Source organism: Dreissena polymorpha, chromosome 1 (assembly GCF_020536995.1).
Source record: "Dreissena polymorpha isolate Duluth1 chromosome 1, UMN_Dpol_1.0, whole genome shotgun sequence".
NCBI lineage: Eukaryota > Metazoa > Mollusca > Bivalvia > Myida > Dreissenidae > Dreissena > Dreissena polymorpha.
Window position 1 is genome coordinate 166,896,720 of NC_068355.1, and position 17,262 is coordinate 166,913,981.

The 17,262-nt window shown below is 41.3% G+C and overlaps 1 protein-coding gene across 1 annotated transcript in view; it reads left to right on the forward strand.

The window, feature by feature from the left end:
• The window catches only part of LOC127859478 (A disintegrin and metalloproteinase with thrombospondin motifs 9-like), a 205,145-nt gene that overhangs the window by 156,080 nt on the left and 31,803 nt on the right, over positions 1–17,262 (forward strand). The window contains exons 17-28 of the mRNA XM_052396923.1: positions 752–856; positions 3,614–3,780; positions 4,163–4,292; positions 4,821–4,947; positions 5,623–5,839; positions 8,487–8,651; positions 9,312–9,476; positions 9,764–9,991; positions 10,419–10,586; positions 11,166–11,387; positions 15,259–15,417; positions 15,831–16,010. Of these exons, the coding sequence (XP_052252883.1) occupies positions 752–856; positions 3,614–3,780; positions 4,163–4,292; positions 4,821–4,947; positions 5,623–5,839; positions 8,487–8,651; positions 9,312–9,476; positions 9,764–9,991; positions 10,419–10,586; positions 11,166–11,387; positions 15,259–15,417; positions 15,831–16,010 (2,033 nt within the window). The remainder of the gene's footprint in view (positions 1–751; positions 857–3,613; positions 3,781–4,162; positions 4,293–4,820; positions 4,948–5,622; positions 5,840–8,486; positions 8,652–9,311; positions 9,477–9,763; positions 9,992–10,418; positions 10,587–11,165; positions 11,388–15,258; positions 15,418–15,830; positions 16,011–17,262) is intronic.

The following is a 17,262-nucleotide window of genomic DNA, read 5'->3' on the forward strand; positions in this document are numbered from 1 at the left end:
GGTAAAACATGATCACTGACACCTATAACACCATCCAGTCAGATAAAACCTTCACTGACACCTATAACACCACCCAGTCAGGTAAAACCTTCACTGGCACCTATAACACCATCCAGTCAGGTAAAACCTTCACTGACACCTATAACACCATCCAGTCAGGTAAAACCATCACTGACACCTATAACACCATCCAGTCAGGTAAAACATGATCACTGACACCTATAACACCATCCAGTCAAGTGAAAGCATCACTGGCACCTATAACACCATTCAGTCAGGTGAAAGCATCACTGGCAACTATAACACCATCCAGTCAGGTAAAACCATCAATGGCACCTATAACACCATCCAGTCAGGTAAAACCATCACTTACACCTATAATAGCATCCAGTCAGGTAAAAACATCAATGGTACCTATAACACCATCCAGTCAGGTAAAATGTGACTGGCACCTATAACACCATCCAGTCAGGTAAAACCATCACCGGCACCTATAACACAATCCAGTCTGGTAATGAATCAGGCTCCATTACGTTGTGAAGGAAAACAAGTTAACTCTCATAAAGCATCAAAACATTGGCTGTAAATAAAAAATAATTTGCAATTTTTTTTTTCAACTTAACTTAAAGTTTTTGCATTAAAAATGTCATAAAAACTCGTTGTTTGTTTAAACTAGACAAACAATATTTTTAAAGCAGGGAATTATAAGACTTGTATCCTTTATGATGTTTTCTCGTGTTTTGTGTGTCAGATTACAACACGGTGACTGTGATCCCTGCTGGTGCCACGAACATCGACATTCGGCAACATGGCTATGTGTATGACCCCTCAAAGAAGGGAGACGAAAATTATCTTGGTACGATATGGATGCATTTGCAGTATTTGTTTGATTTTGTGAATGTAGTTTCAAATATGATACTAAGCTGCCTTTCTTGATACCAAAAATGATATTATTTACATTTGTTTAACAGGAAAAAGTGTAAACATGAACAAAGTGTCATTTAATGTACTTGGGCATCTTATGTAACCCATCATGGCTTCCATGATTGCATATGCCATATTTATGATTTGAACCTCACTCTGAGAAAACAGAGTATAAAGCATGTGTCTAGATTGTCCTTCCAGCTGGGACAACACTATACTCACATTCATTAAGCCTACTAGAGTGTCCTTCCAGCTGGGACAACACTATGCTCACATTCATTAAGCCTACTAGAGTGTCCTTCCAGCTGGGACAACACTATGGTCACATTCATTAAGCCTACTAGAGTGTCCTTCCAGCTGGGACAACACTATACTCACATTCATTAAGCCTAGTAGAGTGTCCTTCCAGCTGGGACAACACTATACTCACATTCATTAAGCCTACTAGAGTGTCCTTCCAGCTGGGACAACACTATGCTCACATTCATTAAGCCTACTAGATTTTCCTTCCAGCTGGGACAACACTATGGTCACATTCATTAAGCCTACTAGAGTGTCCTTCCAGCTGGGACAACACTATACTCACATTCATTACCCCTACTAGAGTGTCCTTCCAGCTGGGACAACACTATACTCACATTCATTAAGCCTAGTAGAGTGTCCTTCCAGCTGGGACAACACTATACTCACATTCATTACCCCTACTAGAGTGATCTTCCAGCTGGGACAACACAATACTCACATTCATTACCCCTACTAGAGTGTCCTTCCAGCTGGGACAACACTATACTCACATTTATTAAGCCTAGTAGAGTGTCCTTCCAGCTGGGACAACACTATACTCACATTCATTAAGCCTACTAGAGTGTCCTTCCAGCTTGGACAACACTATACTCACATTCATTAAGCCTACTAGAGTGTCCTTCCAGCTGGGACAACACTATGCTCACATTTATTAAGCCTACTAAAGTGTCCTTCCAGCTGGGACAACACTATACTCACATTCATTAAGCCTACTAGAGTGTCCTTCCAGCTGGGACAACACTATGGTCACATTCATTAAGCCTACTAGAGTGTCCTACCAGCTGGGACAACACTATGCTCACATTCATTTAGCCTACTAGAGTGTCCTACCAGCTGGGACAACACTATGCTCACATTCATAAAGCCTACTAGAGTGTCCTTCCAGCTGGGACAACACTATGGTCACATTCATTAAGCCTACTAGAGTGTCCTTCCAGCTGGGACAACACTATGCTCGCATTCATTAAGCCTACTAGAGTGTCCTTCCAGCTGGGACGACACTATACTCACATTCATTACCCCTACTAGAGTGTCCTTCCAGCTGGGACAACACTATATTCACATTCATTAAGCCTGGTAGAGTGTCCTTCCAGCTGAGACATAGAGAATAATATGTTAGTGTTGATTATAGATCAGGTTTATCATGCGAGGCTTAGAAAACAAAAAGCACGAGCCTTGGCGAGTGCTTTTTCGTTTTCGTGCCGAGCATGATAAACCTGATCTATAATCAACACTAATCTATTATTCTATTTATCCCACTTTTTATTTTGTAAACCTTTTTTGTTTAAACAAAATTAGTTTGACTGGATAATTTTGCTGGATTTATGACGTCATTTCGTCGAAATATTGACATCATTTCCTGCCGTTGATTATAGATGATATTTAATCAACGGGGCTTTAATCAACCGAATTCGCTGTAAAAGTGGTATAAAACACTATACTCACATTCATTAAGCCTACTAGAGTGTCCTTCCAGCTGGGACAACACTATGCTCACATTCATTAAGCCTACTAGATTGTCCTACCAGCTGGGACAACACTATGCTCACATTCATTAAGCCTACTAGAGTGTCCTTCCAGCTGGGACAACACTATACTCGCATTCATTAAGCCTAGTAGAGTGTCCTTCCAGCTGGGACAACACTATACTCACATTCATTAAGCCTAGTAGAGTGTCCTTCCAGCTGGGACAACACTATACTCACATTCATTAAGCCTAGTAGAGTGTCCTTCCAGCTGGGACAACACTATACTCACATTCATTAAGCCTACTAGAGTGTCCTTCCAGCTGGGACAACACTATACTCACATTCATTAAGCCTACTAGAGTGTCCTTCCAGCTGGGACAACACTATGCTCACATTCATTTAGCCTACTAGAGTGTCCTTCCAGCTGGGACAACACTATGCTCACATTCATTAAGCCTAGTAGAGTGTCCTTCCAGCTGGGACAACACTATACTCACATTCATTAAGCCTAGTAGAGAGTCCTTCCAGCTGGGACAACACTATGCTCACATTCATTAAGCCTACTAGATTGTCCTACCAGCTGAGACAACACTATGCTCACATTCATTAAGCCTAGTAGAGTGTCCTTCCAGCTGGGACAACACTATACTCACATTCATTAAGCCTAGTAGAGTGTCCTTCCAGCTGGGACAACACTATGCTCACATTCATTAAGCCTACTAGAGTGTCCTTCCAGCTGGGACAACACTATGCTCACATTCATTAAGCCTAGTAGAGTGTCCTACCAGCTGGGACAACACTATACTCACATTCATTAAGCCTAGTAGAGTGTCCTTCCAGCTGGGACAACACTATGCTCACATTCATTAAGCCTAATTGTCCAGAGCGAGGCTCACATGTTGCCTTGTGTATTTCAGTGCTGGTCAACTCTCAGAACGAGTACCTGTTTAACGGTCAGTACCTGATAACACAATACCCAATGACAGTCAAGGTCAAGGGCGCCGCCCTGTTCTACACTGGGTCGGCTACAGTCGAGGAGAGAATAAACTCCACTGGTACACTTGGAGAGAACCTCACTTTGCAGGTACTTGTGATTGCATCATGAGACTGTTCATAAACCTTCATTAACTTAGAGTTAAGCTTTGTTAAGGTGTATACATTTACACCTTTCCCACACTGCATGTGTTTATGTACATACCACTCCCACATTACTTGTGTTTATGCTTACACCTTTCCCCCCACTGCAGGTGTTAACATACAAACCCTTCCAACATTTCCTGTGTTAACATTTAATCCCCCACTGCAGGTGTTTACATACAAACCCCTTCCACATTACCTGTGTGAACATTTATACCTTTCCCCCACTGCAGGTGTTTACCTACATTCCCCTCCCACATTACATGTGTTAACATTTACACCTTTCCCCCACTGCAGGTGTTTACATACATACCCCTCCCACATTGCAGGTGTTGTCAGTGGGAGACCTGAACCCACCCGACATCCATTTCTCCTACACAATGTCGCTGCGCAGTGACGAGGTACGGTTTTCCTGGAAGGAGGACACGGAATGGACTGACTGTGATGACATCTGCAACGGTTTGTGAAATTCTTTCGCTTCTCAGAATTGATAATATTAACTTGAATAGTTGACACTTTTAATGTCACGTGCCTTCAAGACTGCTTTATGAATGTTCAGTTTTATTTTGATACAGATGTAACTCTGTTTCCCAGGTTTTTTGCTGAAATTTTGTGTTTCTGAGAAAACTTTACTAAATGCTGCAGGAGTAGGTTTCAAATTCGCCTGTGTTATGGATACCTAGTGGGAAATTACACATGTTAATTGATTCCACTTCAATTCATGGCTTAAAAATCTATTTTCTTAAGCATGACTTGTTTTTTATGTCCTGAAAATTGTATTTTCGGAAGCTTTAAGTCACTTTCTAAGACATTGCTTAATTTTTTTAATTCAAGATAAATTTCTTTTTCAATATCTTTTTTTTCAGATTATTTCATATATATATAACTAAATATATGATACAAAATCCCCACCTATTTAGTCTGGAAAGGATTGTCAAAAAATGTATTTATTTACAAATTATTTATATTTCTTACACAATGTTGCAGGTCGCAGGTACAGAAAGGTGAAATGTGTGCGTGACGATACCCACTCCCCTGTGTCTGAACAGAGATGTGAAAATGAACCCAAGCCTAACGTGGAATCAGAAAGATGCAATCCATTCTGCACAATCAGGTTTGTGACTGTGTGAACAATCTTTGTTTGTTTTTTGTTAGATTATATGTATTCATTGTATGTTCGCTTTTGTGAACCAATACAGTGAAATCTAATTGTATTAACATCTCCTATAGTGATGCTGAGTCATTGGACAGACTCCAAATGTAGTGTAATAGATTTATATTATGTTGTTACCATATCCCATGTAATAAATGAATGTTCATTTACAGCCAGCAGCTGATTTTGATAATTGCATATGAGCTGTGCTCTGTGAAAAGGGGGTTTAATGAATGTGCATAGTGTCATTCCAGACTAGCCTGTGCAGTTATCACTGGCTAATCAGGGACGACACTTTCCGCTTTTATGAGATTTTTCGTTTACAGAGAGTCTATTCTTAGCAAAAATCTAGTTTAGGTGGAAAGTGTTGTCCCTGATTAACCTGTGCGGACTGCACAGACTAATCTGGGACGGCACTTTAAGCACATATATCAAACTCCTTTATCACACACCACGGCCCGTATATTTATTACCTGATCAAGGCTTTTTCATAATATAATATTAAAAGTGAATACAAAAAGTGTATACAATTTCAGCAATAAGGTTTTTATATAATATTTGTTTTATGCAATTGATGAACACATTATTTTAATTAAAAAGTATTATACAATGACAAGATATATTTTATCCCTACAGCTGGAGAGTGTTAAGAGATGACTGCTCGTCCAACTGTGGCCAAGGCATAGCTAAGCAGTACGTATCCTGTCTACTCACGACGAGACACAACACCACTGTAGTTGACATGGAGCACTGCATGAAACACACCTCAATCATTGGTCCACGGCCCCTAGAGCAGGTGACATGCTTCGGGAAGTGCCTTGACACGCAGTGGAAGTATTCAGCATGGACTGAAGTATGTAAAGGCCAGGGGCTGGTTTTTGTTAGGCTCTTAAGAAAAACAATTGTGTTATGTGGTAATCAGATTGCAGTTGTAGTATTCTGCTATGTTTTACAAATATTGGTGAATTTAAAAAGAGTTGTGGTTGATATTTTCTTGGTAATCGAACTACTTGGTTACATATTAAAATCATTATATTTTAAATGTCTTTTGATAAACAGTGAGATTAAACAATCTTAAAGTTTACAAGTGGTCAAAAAGAAATGAGTGAATTGAATAACAGTAAATTATGTTTTAAATGGCATTCTTTTCAGAAATCACACATGTAATCCTAAATAAGCATAGCCTGGAATATAGACAGTATTTTAGCTCATACAGTTCAAAACATGTCTCGCTTTTAAGGAATTTTTTGTTTAAAGGAAGTCTCTTCTTAACAAAATCCAGTCTAGCGTGAAAGTGTCGTCCCTAAGCTTGAGCAGACTGCTCCAGTCTAGCGTGAAAGTGTCGTCCCTAAGCTTGAGCAGACTGCTCCAGTCTAGCGTGAAAGTGTCGTCCCTAAGCTTGAGCAGACTGCTCCAGTCTAGCGTGAAAGTGTCGTCCCTAAGCTTGAGCAGACTGCTCCAGTCTAGCGTGAAAGTGTCGTCCCTAAGCTTGAGCAGACTGCTCCAGTCTAGCGTGAAAGTGTCGTCCCTAAGCTTGAGCAGACTGCTCCAGTCTAGCGTGAAAGTGTCGTCCCTAAGCTTGAGCAGACTGCTCCAGTCTAGCGTGAAAGTGTCGTCCCTAAGCTTGAGCAGACTGCTCCAGTCTAGCGTGAAAGTGTCGTCCCTAAGCTTGAGCAGACTGCTCCAGTCTAGCGTGAAAGTGTCGTCCCTAAGCTTGAGCAGACTGCTCCAGTCTAGCGTGAAAGTGTCGTCCCTAAGCTTGAGCAGACTGCTCCAGTCTAGCGTGAAAGTGTCGTCCCTAAGCTTGAGCAGACTTGCTCCAGTCTAGCGTGAAAGTGTCGTCCCTAAGCTTGAGCAGACTGCTCCAGTCTAGCGTGAAAGTGTCGTCCCTAAGCTTGAGCAGACTGCTCCAGTCTAGCGTGAAAGTGTCGTCCCTAAGCTTGAGCAGACTGCTCCAGTCTAGCGTGAAAGTGTCGTCCCTAAGCTTGAGCAGACTGCTCCAGTCTAGCGTGAAAGTGTCGTCCCTAAGCTTGAGCAGACTGCTCCAGTCTAGCGTGAAAGTGTCGTCCCTAAGCTTGAGCAGACTGCTCCAGTCTAGCGTGAAAGTGTCGTCCCTATGCTTGAGCATACTGCTCCAGTCTAGCGTGAAAGTGTCGTCCCTAAGCTTGAGCAGACTGCTCCAGTCTAGCGTGAAAGTGTCGTCCCTAAGCTTGAGCAGACTGCTCCAGTCTAGCGTGAAAGTGTCGTCCCTAAGCTTGAGCAGACTGCTCCAGTCTAGCGTGAAAGTGTCGTCCCTAAGCTTGAGCAGACTGCTCCAGTCTAGCGTGAAAGTGTCGTCCCTAAGCTTGAGCAGACTGCTCCAGTCTAGCGTGAAAGTGTCGTCCCTAAGCTTGAGCAGACTGCTCCAGTCTAGCGTGAAAGTGTCGTCCCTAAGCTTGAGCAGACTGCTCCAGTCTAGCGTGAAAGTGTCGTCCCTAAGCTTGAGCAGACTGCTCCAGTCTAGCGTGAAAGTGTCGTCCCTAAGCTTGAGCAGACTGCTCCAGTCTAGCGTGAAAGTGTCGTCCCTAAGCTTGAGCAGACTGCTCCAGTCTAGCGTGAAAGTGTCGTCCCTAAGCTTGAGCAGTCTGCTCCAGTCTAGCGTGAAAGTGTCGTCCCTAAGCTTGAGCAGACTGCTCCAGTCTAGCGTGACAGTGTCGTCCCTAAGCTTGAGCAGACTGCTCCAGTCTAGCGTGAAAGTGTCGTCCCTAAGCTTGAGCAGACTGCTCCAGTCTAGCGTGAAAGTGTCGTCCCTAAGCTTGAGCAGACTGCTCCAGTCTAGCGTGAAAGTGTCGTCCCTAAGCTTGAGCAGACTGCTCCAGTCTAGCGTGAAAGTGTCGTCCCTAAGCTTGAGCAGACTGCTCCAGTCTAGCGTGAAAGTGTCGTCCCTAAGCTTGAGCAGACTGCTCCAGTCTAGCGTGAAAGTGTCGTCCCTAAGCTTGAGCAGACTGCTCCAGTCTAGCGTGAAAGTGTCGTCCCTAAGCTTGAGCAGACTGCTCCAGTCTAGCGTGAAAGTGTCGTCCCTAAGCTTGAGCAGACTGCTCCAGTCTAGCGTGAAAGTGTCGTCCCTAAGCTTGAGCAGACTGCTCCAGTCTAGCGTGAAAGTGTCGTCCCTAAGCTTGAGCAGACTGCTCCAGTCTAGCGTGAAAGTGTCGTCCCTAAGCTTGAGCAGACTGCTCCAGTCTAGCGTGAAAGTGTCGTCCCTAAGCTTGAGCAGACTGCTCCAGTCTAGCGTGAAAGTGTCGTCCCTAAGCTTGAGCAGACTGCTCCAGTCTAGCGTGAAAGTGTCGTCCCTAAGCTTGAGCAGTCTGCACAGGCTAATCTCGGAGGATACAATACGCACATGCATGTAGCCCTGTTTTCCCAAAATTAGTTTCATATGATTTTTCACAAAAAAGCTCCACTAATTTAAGGGGTATTTTGCTAGTATGCCTCCCTGCTTATGTTATGTCTTTGATTGTCAGTGCACAGCGACGTGTGGAGGGGGTGTCCAGAAACGCAGCTCCACCTGTGTGGACTCGCGGGGATCAGAACTGAGCGAGTCCTACTGCAGTGCCAAGGATCGTCTCCTGGAGCGGGAATGTAATGCTGACCCATGTCCTGTGTGGAAGGTCCATGACTGGACAGCTGTGAGTGGGAACTGTGTCGGTGTAACTGATTTAAAGCAGTTGAAAATGAGAGGGTTCTTTTGTGAGGCATAGGCGGTGTAAATAAAAACATTTTTTCTGTTCACTTTTCAGTCTGTTTCATGATGGGGGTATATCCCCAAATTTTTTGCTTTGAAATGTCATGTGATGAGAACAGTTTTAGTTGTTATAAACTCCTTTATTTGTGAAATACTCAATTTATTTAGTATCTGGTTAGTGAAAAAGTTCAGTACTGTAGTTATTTAGTATCTGGTTAGTTAAAAAGTTTGGTGAACAACTTTGCTTAGCGTCAAATGTAGTAAGAACACTGGACTAAAGTGTATGAATAATGAATTCAAAATGGTGAGACAAAGGTCCCTTTGGCATAGTGTTTATGGTGGCTGTTTTTATCTGGAGGTCCCAGTTTCCTTCTTAATTATTTGAATGTTCTTATGATCTTAGCCAAAAGACACAAAGTACAGATCCTACCCAAGAAACTTAAAAATAATCCATAGGCTATGGGTGCAATCAAGCTTATATTTAAAGTGAATTGCAAGGCAGACACAATACCCTTGTGATTGTTAAAGTTATGGATGAACATTTGTGGTATGTTAGGTCTATAATGTTCATTATTTGATTGAGTGCTTTCTAACCTATTATTAGTGCTCCGTAACCTGTGGACGTGGCAGCCATCACCGCAAGGTTACCTGCCACATTGGTGACAAGGAGGTCATTGAAACTCAGTGCGACCACAAACAGAAGCCAGCCAATAAGCTGGAGTGTAACCTTGGTCAATGTCCTGACTGGATCGCTGAGGAGTGGGGGGAGGTGAGCAACGTCAATTATTTTTTAATAAAACATGGCCTTGAGGGTTATTTTGAACAATTTAACCACTTAAAATTTGAGGGGTGTACAGAATTGTGTGAAGATGATATGAAACTCTTATGTTGACTGTTTGTTGGTTTAAAGTACAGGTGTAGATGAATGAATATTTTACATGACTCAAAGAATAGTTAAAACTTATTTTAAAACAAGAGCATTTGAAATTACCCAAGAACAAGTTAAGAAGCAATGAGTATCTTTGTCATGATATGAGGTTATTTTACATATTTTAGTGCTCAACCTCTTGCGAGATGGGAATAGCCATTCGAGGGGTGAGATGTGTCACGACAGAAGGGAAGATCTTGGATGATTTCCTGTGTGATGCCACTCAAAGACCCCATGAGACCATGCCATGCAACATGGGTCCCTGTCCCACTTCTACTATTGCTACTACAACAGAAAAAATAGTAGTAACGAGGAGACTCTTGACTTATTCATGGTCGACTGGTGGTTGGTCGCAGGTTGGTGGATTAGATCATTGTTGTTTTCCTATTATCTAAATTATTAGATCCATACCAATCAACGTTGTTGTTGGTTTTATGCCCCTCACAGAGTGGGAGGCATTCAGCTCTGTACATGTGTGTCAGTACGTCCCAATCCTTGTGTTTTGCACTCCTCTTTAACAAAAACATTAATGTATTGACGATTTGAAAAAAAGAAATATTCACTGCAACCAGTTTTAGCAAAATTAAGGCCCTTTGTCTCTTTAAATACTAGAATATATAGTGGAATTTTCTGCGTCAGAACATGTGTTGCGAGGCATCAGTCTATACACTTCTAGTTACATTTTCAACGTTAATAAATCGATGGCAAGAAGAAACCATGATATAATTTAAAGTGTTTTAAAATTGCACATAATAACATTTCTCCAAAATTGGCCTACTCCAGTGTTCGGCTTCGTGTGGTGAAGGCGTTAAGCAGCGTTATGTGACATGCATGGACAGTACAGGCGCCAAGGCTGACCCCTCCGACTGCGACCTAGAATCGAAACCCACAGACAATGCGTCATGTCTGAACCGGGCGTGTGGATACTGGCGCATGGGAGAATGGAGCAAGGTACAGGGCACAATGGGTCCCATATGGCATAATGAATGCAACTAGTAGTCATGTATGAGTAATTGTAAGTCATGACATTGTTAATGACCATGGAATTTAAAATTAAAAATTAGAATATATTGATATGTGTTTGAGGGTTTTTGTGATTAAAAGTAAGGGATTTATTTTGGTAGTTAAGTGGTATATTTTGGGTAAGATCGAATTGAATTGTTCGCCTCCTATTCATATCTCCCTGCTGGAACTACAACTGTCAGAATCATTTCAGCATGATAAGTGCAACAAAATATACTCTATAATCCACAAATAATTGAACATGTGATGATAGTTCATCAAAACAGCAGTGAAAAGCTACTTGAGTAATTTACTGCAATGAACATTATATAGACATTGCCAATGTATGATGCATACTTTCTACTGTATCTGGTGAAGAAATCCTAAGCAGATGCAACATTTTTGTTCTCAGTCCACGTAAGACTGGTTCCCATTTATTTCCAGTGTTAGACTGGTTTCCATTTATTTTCAGTTTAAGACTGGTTCCCATTTATTTCCAGTGTTAGACTGGTTCCCATTTATTTCCAGTGTTCCAAGACCTGCAGTGCTGGCACACAGACCCGAGTTGTAGTCTGCACGCTACTAGAGCGACAGACGGCGGAGGAAGTTCACTGCGACCTTGATGTGAAACCAGAGTCTGAGCGGGCGTGTGTACTAGAGGAATGCTCACCTGAGGACTTAGAAATCGGAATAATCGTTTCCAATACGGTTGTCGGAATCAGCCATTGGAGAATTGGGCCGTGGAGCGCTGTAAGTGATTGCCATGAAAATAACAATCTTAGCATTTGCCCATTTACAAAATGGGACATATAATGGGAACATCTGCTGGGTTCGGGGATATGAGGGCAGGCGAGTAGTTAAAATCAGATCATCATAAAAATTGGTGATAATGCTTTTTGCCATGTAACCTGTTCTATCACCTAATATATTTTTTTATTATGGCCCTGGAATTGTCAAATATTGGCCAAATAAGTTTTGTCTGTTCTCTTACTTAAATAGTTGTCATTTTATCATCATGAACACATCTGTGATTGTTTTAACACCTTTACCACTAATTAATACGTCCTTCATATATAACTGTTACCCAGGCCATTAAACAGACTTATTTTGTGACATGTTGCCTCTGCCTTTCCAGTCTGTGCAGTGGTTGGTACACATCTCATCTAGGTTACAGGCTTCAATCCCAGCTCCTGTGGCATGTGAATGTATTTAGTGGTTACCTACGGGACAGGTGGGGTTTCCGCCAGAAACTCTGGCTTCTCCCCTCCAGCACAAGACCACACCAATATTTTATGCCTTTAAGTAACAAAAGCTTGAAATTGCAGCTATAATTCAAAATGAGTCCCATCTTTGTGAGTCTAGTAAGTATTTATGTAGGAGTGTTGGGACCATGCCAATGGTCTCTTATAATGCAGCCTCAGAGGTGGACAGTATGTAGGAGTGTTGGGACCATGCCAATGGTCTCTTATAATGCAGCCTCAGAGGTGGACAGTATGTAGGAGTGTTGGGACCATGCCAATGGTCTCTTATAATGCAGCCTCAGAGGTGGACAGTATGTAGGAGTGTTGGGACCATGCCAATGGTCTCTTATAATGCAGCCTCAGAGGTGGACAGTATGTAGGAGTGTTGGGACCATGCCAATGGTCTCTTATAATGCAGCCTCAGAGGTGGACAGTGTGTAGGAGTGTTGGGCCCATGCCAATGGTCTCTTATAATGCAGCCTCAAAGGTGGACAGTAATTATGTAGGAGTGTTGGGACCATGCCAATGGTCTCTTATAATGCAGCCTCAAAGGTGGACAGTAATTATGTAGGAGTGTTGGGACCATGCCAATGGTCTCTTATAATGCAGCCTCAGAGGTGGACAGTATGTAGGAGTGTTGTGACCATGCCAATGGTCTCTTATAATGCAGCCTCAGAGGTGGACAGTAATTATGTAGGAGTGTTGGGACCGTGCCAATGGTCTCTTATAATGCAGCCTCAGAGGTGGACAGTATGTAGGAGTGTTGGGACCATGCCAATGGTCTCTTATAATGCAGCCTCAGAGGTGGACAGTAATTATGTAGGAGTGTTGGGACCATGCCAATGGTCTCTTATAATGCAGCCGTAGAGGTGTACAGTAATTATGTAGGAGTGTTGGGACCATGCCAATGGTCTCTTATAATGCAGCCTCAGAGGTGGACAGTATGTAGGAGTGTTGGGACCATGCCAATGGTCTCTTATAATGCAGCCTCAGAGGTGGACAGTAATTATGTAGGAGTGTTGGGACCATGCCAATGGTCTCTTATAATGCAGCCTCAGAGGTGGACAGTAATTATGTAGGAGCGTTGGGACCATGCCAATGGTCTCTTATAATGCAGCCTCAGAGGTGGACAGTAATTATGTAGGAGTGTTGGGACCATGCCAATGGTCTCATATAATGCAGCCTCAGAGTGTTGGGACCATGCCAATGGTCTCTTATAATGCAGCCTCAGAGGTGGACAGTATGTAGGAGTGTTGGGACCATGCCAATGGTCTCATATAATGCAGCCTCAGAGGTGGACAGTAATTATGTAGGAGTGTTGGGACCATGCCAATGGTCTCTTATAATGCAGCCTCAGAGGTGGACAGTAATTATGTAGGAGTGTTGGGACCATGCCAATGGTCTCTTATAATGCAGCCTCAGAGGTGGACAGTAATTATGTAGAAGTGTTGGGACCATGCCAATGGTCTCTTATAATGCAGCCTCAGAGGTGGACAGTATGTAGGAGTGTTGGGACCATGCCAATGGTCTCTTATAATGCAGCCTCAGAGGTGGACAGTAATTATGTAGGAGTGTTGGGACCATGCCAATGGTCTCTTATAATGCAGCCTCAGAGGTGGACAGTATGTAGGAGTGTTGGGACCATGCCAATGGTCTCTTATAATGCAGCCTCAGAGGTGGACAGTAATTATGTAGGAGTGTTGGGACCATGCCAATGGTCTCTTATAATGCAGCCTCAGAGGTGGACAGTAATTATGTAGGAGTGTTGGGACCATGCCAATGGTCTCTTATAATGCAGCCTCAGAGGTGGACAGTATGTAGGAGTGTTGGGACCATGCCAATGGTCTCTTATAATGCAGCCTCAGAGGTGGACAGTAATTATGTAGGAGTGTTGGGACCATGCCAATGGTCTCTTATAATGCAGCCTCAGAGGTGGACAGTATGTAGGAGTGTTGGGACCATGCCAATGGTCTCTTATAATGCAGCCTCAGAGGTGGACAGACCTTATAAACATTGAAATACACCCATCGGTAGACATATTGGCACTCTTATTTCGTGTATTTCTTATAGCATTTTTTAATATTAAAGTATGTTGAACTTATTATACAAGAAGACATATTAAATGTAAAAATATTAATTACCCGGTACTTATGATAGATAATTTTTTCTATAAATCCACATAAATCCGTTGCCTCAGTAATTCTACAATTGACAAATGACTAACGGCTGTCCTATATTCCCTAAGTCATTGACCCCTTCTTGAATGAAGCTGACATTATTATATGATATTTTTATACCATTTCCTGTAAGCATTCCCACATAATGGGCAGACTGTCAGTTATCTCATAGTATTGTATCCACATGTCATAAATAATGTTACATGCATGTGGCAGGCTAGCTCTGAGTTGAATGTTCTAGGGGCACAGCCTGATACCAGTTATTATTTCCATATAATAGGGTAATGACCAGCATAAAATAGTGATTTCTCATCTCCAATGTAGTAATAGTATGGGAAAGGCTGCTATAGAATAATGAAATCGTTTAATCATGATACATTTGACATCTAACATGGAAGTGTCAGTGTACAAAAACTTCATGATGCTGTCATTATTATCATTTTGGTTATGAATTAAAATACTGTCAGCATCATCATCATCAGCAGCAGCAGTAGCAACAGCAGCAGTAGCACAGCAGCAATATAATACACAATACTAGTACCAAGCAAGGAGAAGAAAGATGAACAAACATAATGATTTAAGCTCTCTAATGGTCTTTTTGAAAAGGCTGAAAATACTTGTTCTTCCTGTGATTGGCTTTGTACACTGTCAACCTTAAATATTTTATAGGTTTTAACAAAAATAAAAGTATTTTGCAAGATTTGGTATGCACACTTAATACTTTTTAAGTGGGCTAAGCATCCATAAGTGAAGTGTGTTTGAAGGTTTACTGATCTGATGCGGTTAACTAACTCACTGAAATACTATTAAAAATGATAAACAAAAGCGCTGAAGAAACAAACATAACGAGTTTACAGACAAATTTTGTTTGTGAATGTAAACATAACTGCCAAAATCTGACAGAAATATTTTTAAAACTGTTTTTTAAAAATCCAAACAAACTAACAAAATCATTTCACAGACATTTCACATAAATGTCCGTTTCATACCAACGGGTAGTCGATGTAGTGTACGCCTGGCGACTGTGAAGTCATTGGCTCAGGCTCCTGTATTGGAGCGTTCGTGAGATCTTCCCAAATAGACACCTAAGTACTGGTACTACCAAGGTAACACCTCAAAAGACTTTCATTCAGGCTTAGACTTTCAATGCAATCAAGCTAAAATAAAAAGGTTTAAACTTCAACTTTAATTTTTTTCTACCAGTGTTCGGCTTCATGCGGGACGGGCTGGCAGCGACGTCTGGTTCAGTGTCATGACGAAAAGGGGCCAAGTGAGAACTGTGCTGATAACCAGAAACCAGAGGGTAGTCAGTCATGTGACACCGGCCCTTGCCCCACCTGGGTGAAAGGGGAGTGGTCTCAGGTAAGGATGAAATGGGATTTGAGAGGAGACAATTTTTTAATTGGATTTGGAAGGATATGCTTTTATTAAGTGTGGGTGGGGTGGGGGTGGTGTAATGAAAAATATGGGATTTGGGAAAGAACAGTTTTTGATGATGGGATTTTGAAGAGATTGAAGCTGTTTTTGGAGGGTACAGAATAAGCAGATGAGATTTTGGATGGGACAGATTTAGCTGTTCATTGTAATTACGTATACCTCTGCCTACCATGCTTGCTGTCATGAATATTGATTGTAAGTTTGTCTGTCATTCCTTTGTTTGAAAGCCTGTTATAGAGCATTCAATTACTTAAAAGAAAAGAACAGACTCTGCCAGTATGTTTATGCTATTCATTAAACAGTTATTTTCATGCTAACATTTTATTTGTCCCTTATAGTGCTCCAAATCCTGTGGAGACATGGGCATGCAGAAACGAACTGTAGTCTGCCAATCGTCGGATGGTGCCACCCTTCCTGAATCAAGCTGTGACATTTTTAACCGCCCGCCGGATACCGGCATATGCAACAATGGTGCCTGTTCTAAAAGGCGAACCTGGCAAGTGGGACCGTGGGCTCCGGTAAGCCATCCCAGTTACCCGTATTACCCGTATAACTACCGTAATTACCGCAATGGGTATAACCATAGTTTAAGGGGTCGCAGGGCTATAAATAGATTGATGCATATGGGTCAAGGATTGAGGAAACATAAAAAAATGAGGGTCAGTAGGTCAGGTGGACGGAAGAAAGTTAAAGGAGTTCAAATGTTGAACATAAAGAGCTTATGATGAAGCTGGTCATTTCATTATTAATAGTTTGTTTTTATGTAGATTGTAAAAGCTCAGGTATATGTTGATGTAATTGAATATAAAGTGTATAAACACTGTTTTATTTATGTTTTTGTCTGTAACTATATAGATGTATGGATGTGTTAATTTAAAAAAAAAAATCTATACATATTTTTGTCATAAATGTTTGTTTTGTTAATTGGTTGTAAGTTGCAGACAAAGGACATAGGCATATTATCATTCAGAATGAAACCTTAACTATACTATATGTTGATTTGATCTCCTCACATCTAATATTCATTACACTGCTGCTAGGCTGTATTACAATAGGGATTATGTAGTGCAAAAGGATGTTAATACATCTATATCGCATGTGCAATCCAGGACACTTCAGTTAAGCTTTAGTTTTCAAATGACATGTCTCATATACAGTAAAGAGGAAGCTTAGAGTGCCATGGTGAAATGCCATGAATGTGTATACAATAAAAGGACCTAGCCGAAGATGCATGTGATAAAAGGACTGTATAGGAAAATGCCATGAACATGTATACATTAATAGGCTCATTTCTGAAATCGCCATGAATATGCATTCAGGAAAAGAATGAATGTAAATACCATGAATATGCTACAATAGAATGAATGACCTTATACGAAAGTCTCATGATTATGCATTCAATAATAGGTCAATAAGATTGTATGTAATAGTGCCAGAAGTAAATAATAAAAGGACCATAAATGTATAAACAATGTCTTGACCTTATATAAAGTGGTAACAGAACATAAACCATAAAGAAATCACTGGTAAAACTTCCGTCTTTAGTCATATTTGAATATTTGTAATTTGTTTGCTATTTATTTTTATATATTGCAATATATGTACATAAACTACAATCAAATAATCTTGTGAATTGTTAAGGTTGTGCCATGGTTGCTTATTTATTTTTTATTTGGTTACACAACATGCAAAGATATTAGATCTATTTTTTATCTAATCAACGATATGTACATACGCTGTGTGTAAATATAATTATTTTTAAATGTGATA